This window comes from Octopus sinensis, linkage group LG5 (assembly GCF_006345805.1).
Source record: "Octopus sinensis linkage group LG5, ASM634580v1, whole genome shotgun sequence".
NCBI classification, from domain to species: Eukaryota; Metazoa; Mollusca; class Cephalopoda; order Octopoda; family Octopodidae; genus Octopus; species Octopus sinensis.
This window is the reverse complement of record NC_043001.1, coordinates 81944871-81952534: the sequence shown is the minus strand read 5'-3', so window position 1 is coordinate 81952534 and position 7664 is coordinate 81944871. Positions and strand designations below refer to the sequence as shown.

Sequence of the window (7664 nt, the reverse complement as noted above, 5' to 3'; positions counted from 1 at the left end):
CACATTGCTAATTAAACAACTGCATTCAAACACGTTGATTGATACAAACAAACACACACACACACCTAGAAGAACACACGTTATATACACACACATACTAGTGTATGTAGATACAAATCTTTATCATTAAAATAAGGAATTTATCAAGACATTGGAGGGACATAAAAAGTTTCCTTTTTAATAATTCAACTATATTTTTTACATTTGCCGGTCCGATATATTTTTGTTTGGGTTTTCCTCTCTTTTTTTCTTTCATTAAGCGGAATGTAAAGAGAGCTGTTGTAAAGAGAGAGGGTTTGGGTTGCGAGTTTTCTGTGTGTGTCACCAACGTGCCCTCCTCCTGCTGCTACCGCTGCTGCTGCTGCTGTTGTTTCTAGCTGGATACTTTTCTGTGACTAAGTCACACTGCTTGTGGTGCTGCTTCAGTAAAAAAGGTCGTGTGTGTCCTTTGATATAATAACAACAAACAGCAACAATAATAATTAATAATATTCTTTCTACCATGGAGAACTGGACTGCTTTCGCCCGCTTTTCCCAACCGCTTTTGACCACTCTAATTTTACACACTAAACGGAAACCAAGATACCAACAGCTATGTTAAGGGTTTCGGATAATAAACCTTATTTAACACCACCAACTCCGCCGATATTAACGATTGCAACATCTCATGTGACACATACATACATACACATGTACTATTTCGAAACTTGAAAAAAAGTTATTTTTATTTTTTTATGGGGGGGTTTATTTCTTTACTACAGTAATATATTGGTTTCTTTAAATTTTACCACCTAAATTATATCTTTATATAAATATTAATTCGTAATTTTTGCCTACGATTTCTTTTAAGTACACGTCTGCCCCTTCTGGTTCTTATAAAGCATCTTGACCAATTTACCTTGTTAGGTAAATGGTTAAAAACTTCTTGGAATATCTGTGTCTTCAGCCGGAAATGTATCCACTTCGTCAAGGTTTTCTCCAGGAATTGGGAATATTTTAACAAAACAAAAAATAATAAAACCACCTTACAAGGAAGGAAGTACTCCGCGCATCCACCCGCATGTATAAAACACATACACATATACACACATATATAATATATACAAATACATATACACACATACAGACAACATACTAAATGTTTTCCCAATGTAATTAAAAAAAACAAAAGTTTTGTAACACGTACTTTATATATACATGCAATAATGTATGTATAATAATATATTTCTTTACAAAATATATATATCTGAAACACCTGCATACATATACACCCAACCAAAACTGTTTATATAAATAAATTTTATATATATATATATACATATATATATATATATATAAAATATATTTCTAAACAAAGCATATATATATATATATATTATAAATATATATAGTGCATTGTGTATAATAATTATACATACATAACACCCAATCTGTGCTATATTTTCTCCACCTACCAAAGTGTGTATAGTGAATTAATATTGTTTTACAATGGGAAAAGACCAGGATTTAACCAACGCGATAAAAAACCAGGATATTTCAACTATCCAGAAAATCTTAACCAAGGCTGTGAGGCCGGTTAAAAACAGTAAGTATATACTTGCTTTTTTCATTGATCCGGAGGAAGGGAGACTCTTCCTTCTCCCACCTCCCTAAATGTGTCTTCTCTCTGTATTTTGGCACCATCTGTGTATCTATTCTTCATTTATATCTCTTTTTTTCTTTCCCCTATTGTTGTTATTACTCGATTAAACCCCTTCAAATGTCTTATTTTTACACACAGTGCTAAGTTGGTTTTCTAGGTTTTCTATCTATCTATCTATCTAGCTAGCTCGCTAACTATATCTTCTGTCTATCCTGTGCATATAATTTTTTCTGTCTATCTTGCTACCTAAGTCTTCTGTCTATCCTATCTATATCTTTCTTTTGTCTATCTTATCTACCTCTTTCGTTCTTCTGTCTGTCTATCTACTTCTTTCTTTCTTCTGTCTATATACCTCTTTCTTTCTTCTGTCTATCTACCTCTTTCTTTCTTCTGTCTATCTACCTCTTTCTTTCTTCTGACTGTCTATCCACCTCTTTCTTCTGACTAACTATATCTTTCTTCTATCTATCTATCTATCTATCTATTCATCCATCCACACACAACTTACCTCTTGAAACCTTTTTCACGTGTCAGACACCACTAGCTTCCTCTTTGTACAAGGTGTGAATATATATATATATCAAAAAGGTGTTCTCTTTAGCCCTAAGTCAACTCTCATTGACTAAACCTTACATCAAAGAACTTCCCGCCATGACCATCCCATCATTTTATACGAAAGTTCTCCAGTTCCTTTTTTTTTTTCATCAAGATGGTAATGTACGTTTTGGCTGCTATGTAATTTGCACGTTGTGCGACCACCTTAATGTTCTCTCATCTGCTCAGGTATCTTAATTCAATGGGTACTGCTTATGGAATATGTGTATGTATATGAGATTAACTATGTTTATAATATATATATATTATACATATATATATATTAATACATATATATGTAGAAGAAAGAATGACTGTCTTTTAGCTTTCAAACACTGTCCATAAATATATATGTGTGTGTGTGTGTATGTTAGTATATACCCCTCCTTTCTCTCTATACCACGTCTACCTAATTTCAACCACCACCGCTTTTCTACCGCTTCTCCAGCCCATCAGTCATGTGTATCTGAATATACACAGCACATACGTGTGAACTGTACAGAATATATACACATACATACATACACACACACGCATATCTTATACGCATGAATTACACACATAACACGCATGAATTTCTCTCTCCTCTCGTCTCTCTCTCTCCATATATACACATTATATATACCCATAGGCACATAAAAATGTACACATGGACTATTGCTCTCTTTTCTCTCTCTCTCTCTCTCTCTCTCTCTCTCTCTCTATATATATATATATATATACACACACACACACTGTGTGTGTGTGTTCATATACTCACACATACGCGCATGAACAAAATACGTTTTATACACATGGGCTTACAAACATCTATCTTTTAGATAATATACACGCTATCGGTCTTGTGTGCGTGAGTTACATGTATTTATAAACAGAAATATCTGTAAACACATAGATTCACACACACACACGTGTCTGCAATATTGTATATACTCACTCGAATGAGTGTGGCCTCGGCCTGTTAGAAGCAACAGCCAAATTTACCTCAAATCGTAACCTAGCGTTTTGTATATGGATAGGACACATTACAAAGCTAGGATAGTCGTAGTTGGCATATCTTAAATAAAAGTCTGCTCGATGAGAGCTGACCTGGGGTTAAATAACTATATGTTCTCGTGCAAACGTACGTTTTTGTTCTTTAGACTTAGGTCAGCCAATTTGAACTGATTACTGTACATGTATATTTGGCGATCAACTCTGATTAAAACAAACATATCGATGATCAAAGACATCATAGCCATGACCACCACTTCCTTTTATGTTTCGTTTTTAGACCATAAGGTGTGATTTGAAGTAAAATTGGCTGCTCTTTCTAACAAGGCACCCGACCACTAAGCCGTCTTCTCACTGGCTCATATAGGTATGCGTGTGAATATATAGACTGAATTTACAGAGTGACTTAAGAGCCTAGAATTTCATGTATTAGTTTTTAAGAAACCTATATATATATATATATATATAACATACGTATATTTAATAAAGTATAGCGTGTTGGTGTATATAAACTAAGATAGGTGGATACCAGCTTGGCAGATTCAGAGTTTGTATTTAAAGGGGTTCTGGTGTTGAACCCTACCGACTACATTCTAGCACAGTAGCCGTTGCAGGAAATAGATTTATTTGCGAAGTGCCCCTTCGCTCAACATTTCCATATCTTTGTGTAACGTGTCCTCCTCGTTGGAGGTATCAACATAGTGTATATATTGACAGGCACATAAACACTTTTGCACACACACACACTTACGTAGGCATATAAACATACGCTTACTCTGGCATCATTACATTCATATACACACTTGTACAAGTATATATACATACATGGTGTTTCTCACATCCATGCTTATAACATGTATACTACTGACTTTATAATATATATATATACACACACACGTTCAACTGCTACCGCCACCTCTACGACCAGAGTCGTTTTTAAACTCCATATATTACTAACCAACACTGATAGTTAAACACACTACCAAACATACCAACTGTGACATATATACATACACACACGTAGAGAAACATACGGTTAAACATACACTACCGCCAAGACCATAGGAATTTGAATACACAAATATACACGCGTGCGTGTGTAGTGTATGATTGTATGAGTACGTGTGCATGTTTGTATATTTATACATGTGCGTTTGTTTGTAATGTGTGTACGTGTATATATTACACATGCTGAGCCATGAGTTACACATACCACCACAAAACAACACAAGCACATCACCTCTAACTATTAATACCACCAATTACACACGCAACCTACCGCCGTCATCGCCACCACGACCGTGACAATTACATACACCACCAGAACTATCAAATTAAATGTACGCTCATCACTAGTAACATCGTCACAATTACATACATACATACATACATATATATAAATACAACTACTCATCGACCAATTACACACATGCACATCGTGACAATTACATATAAATGCTACCGCCACCTTCCACTACCGAAGCAGTTGCACACACACACACACACACACTATACACGCTATCATTTTATACATATATACATCTAGTTACACAGATGCACACCACTACCACCACGACTATGTATTACACACACACACACTCAGCTACCACCACCACTACCGTATGAATTACACACATACTCACGTACAACCACCGCCACCTTTCCTTTTGGAAGAAACACACGCTCATCATTACCTTAAGAATTACATTCACACACACACGCAATTACATACACAACACTACCACCGTAAGAATTACACACATACACACACATATAGCTACCACCACTATTACAATAAGAATTACACACGCGGCGGTCCACAACTACTATAAGAATAACACAAACTCCTACACCCAGCCACTAACAGTACTGTAAGAACTACACGCATACACACAACCACTCATGCCAATTACACACAGCCTTCACTACTGTAAGAATTACATACATAATACACACAGTCAACAATTACACACACACGAAACACAAATCACCACGATCGTAACAATTATGCACCGACACCACTAAGTATCATTACTACCACCGCCACTACCATCACCGTGCTAGTTAAATAAACACTATTATTACATTAAGATTGTGTTGGCGTTAACTGTTCAAGTTACTTTGGTGTTTAAGGTGTACCTTCTGATCATGTGACACTTCGTTCTGCGTTCTAACCTCGTCTGGAACTGGCCCAAGATTTTAGTTTTAGCCTTTATAAAAATAATAGATGATGTATTTCTGCGCGTACACACACACACACACACACCGATATCTTAGAATATACGGCAACCTACACAAATGTGCCTTGTACTGAAGAATGAATCAAATTTTAAGTGTATTTGAGGACTTTTGTCTCTCGTTTGAGTAACTTTCACACACACACACACACACACACACATACATAAATATTTATGGATAAACTCGGAGTAGTGAATGAATGAGTCATCAACTTCGGATGAATAAAACTATATTCAAGACTCGAGTCTCCTGCGTATCTTCACACACACACACACACACACACACACACAAAGTAACGTTTTTCTTTTTTAGTCACCCGTCAGTTGTCTGTCTGGGAGAGAGACGGTTAAGGCGGTGTTGTGGCATTTATGCCTTAGCTAGTTAAATATAAGGGAATGTTAACGAACAATCATATCCCATGTGATCGATTTTGACGTTTATGCGGGTTAAAACGAAAGAAAGCCGAAAGATCTATATCGGGTTGTTATTTAACTCTAGGTTAACCCTGATCGAACATGCCTTTAGTCAAAGGTAGTTCTATCTTTGACCATCCTGTCTTAATACACACACACATACAAAAAAAGAAATATTACCAAATGTATCCATTTCAAGACAGATTGGCAGTTTTTCGTGAGATTTGGCTATTATTTCTTGCAAGTGAAACGACTGCGTAAATGTTCTTCTCATAGGTTGTTGTTGTTTAGCCCCCGGTCAGACCTCATGTAGTAGACAACCATATGATGAAAAGTATTCCAGCCGTCACCATACTGTGTCATTTTTTTTTCTTTACTTTTATTTCTAATGTACAAGGAACCTAAGATCACTTAAAATGTATTTTGTAAGACGGTATGGTTGTAAAATTGAGTGAGATTTTGGCTGCCATTTCTAGCAGGTCGAGAGGCTCTTTCATTAACTATTCCTATTTATTGGTGGTTCGAGTTGATAGTTTCAATCCTTAGTGGATGGAATCCGTAAAGAGGGGAGTGAGTAAGCTACATTTTATTTTTACACCTGGACACGGTTTGTGACACAAAATGGTGACATGTGCAAATCGCACATTGTCCATTGTAATGCATATAAACAAACGACAGGCTTTGTTGAGGAAGGAGGCGGGGCATTCTTTCGGTTTATATCCGCGAAAATGGAAACAAAAGAAGAAAAAAATCGTCGTAAACAACCGGCATTAAAAAGCTGAAATTTTGAAAAGAAAAAAAAATGTTGGTATCCCTATAGAGTAGAGTCGGGAATTAGCAAGCGAAACCAGAACTATAATTTCTTCGGATGTGTGTGTTTTAAGAAAAGAGGAATACGAATATGGGGTGTGGGGACGGAAAGGATTATGCGAGTGGAAGCTTGCCCCACCTCTGGTTTTTCGTAATTTTCAGTTTCGACTTTTTTTTTCCTAAATTTATGTCAGGCATGTTTTAGAAGAATCATATTAAAATATGATCTGGAAAAGAATTTTAGAATGTTCAAAAGAGGAAAATTACTTTATATGGAAAGTGGAGAGAGGCAAACCATTCGCAGTTCTTTTTTCTTTTTTTTTTCCCTCAAATTCGTAATATACAAACACGTTCCAAAAAATTGCAATAATTTCCGACTCTATTTTATAGGAACATACAGTGTTCCTATAAAATAGAGTATTTCTAAACGTGGAATCTCCTCCGTCGAAAAAAAAAAAAAAAAAAAAAAGTTAAGGAAATAAATGAAACCGTAGAAGAAAATATTAAAATTTAAGAAGCTTTTTCTTTTTGGCAATATGGCAAGTCTTTTGTTGAAAGCATGGGAATCTGATGAAATTTTTTTGGTGGAGGGAACGGTGGGAGTGGGGGTACCTACCTATTCGACAATGTCCGTCTCACATTGCTGATCACATTTTATGATCATTAAACGAAATAATGCCAAAATGTGGTACCATTCTTCACCTCGTGTCACCATCACATTGTGTTTGTTGTAGAATATAGTTCTTTTTTTTTTTTTTACTGTGGCTGGTGTTGGTGACAGTCGAAATGTAAGCTCTGATAACCACATTTGTATCCGCAAGCCTAAGAATGAGTATATGGCTGTTGACACACTAGAAAAAGCAACCAAATTTCCCTCAAATTTCAATATATCGTCTTAGAAAAATTAGTGGTTGCTGGGTTTCCAGCACAGCAGAAGACAGGGTGGTCGTGTCTGGATTTCCGTTATGATAAGG

The 7664-nt window shown here is 35.9% G+C and overlaps 1 protein-coding gene across 3 annotated transcripts in view; it reads left to right on the top strand.

Moving 5' to 3' along the window:
* Positions 1–1370: 1370 nt before the first annotated feature.
* Positions 1371–7664, top strand: part of LOC115211584 (caskin-1) — a 377873-nt gene continuing 371579 nt past the window's right edge. For 2 of the 3 annotated variants that reach the window (XM_036502777.1, XM_029780142.2), the window contains exon 1: positions 1371–1585. In XM_036502777.1, coding sequence (XP_036358670.1) covers positions 1489–1585 — 97 coding nt within the window. In that variant the 5' untranslated portion in view covers positions 1371–1488. The remainder of the gene's footprint in view (positions 1586–7664) is intronic. The other variant, XM_029780143.2, reaches the window with a different exon arrangement.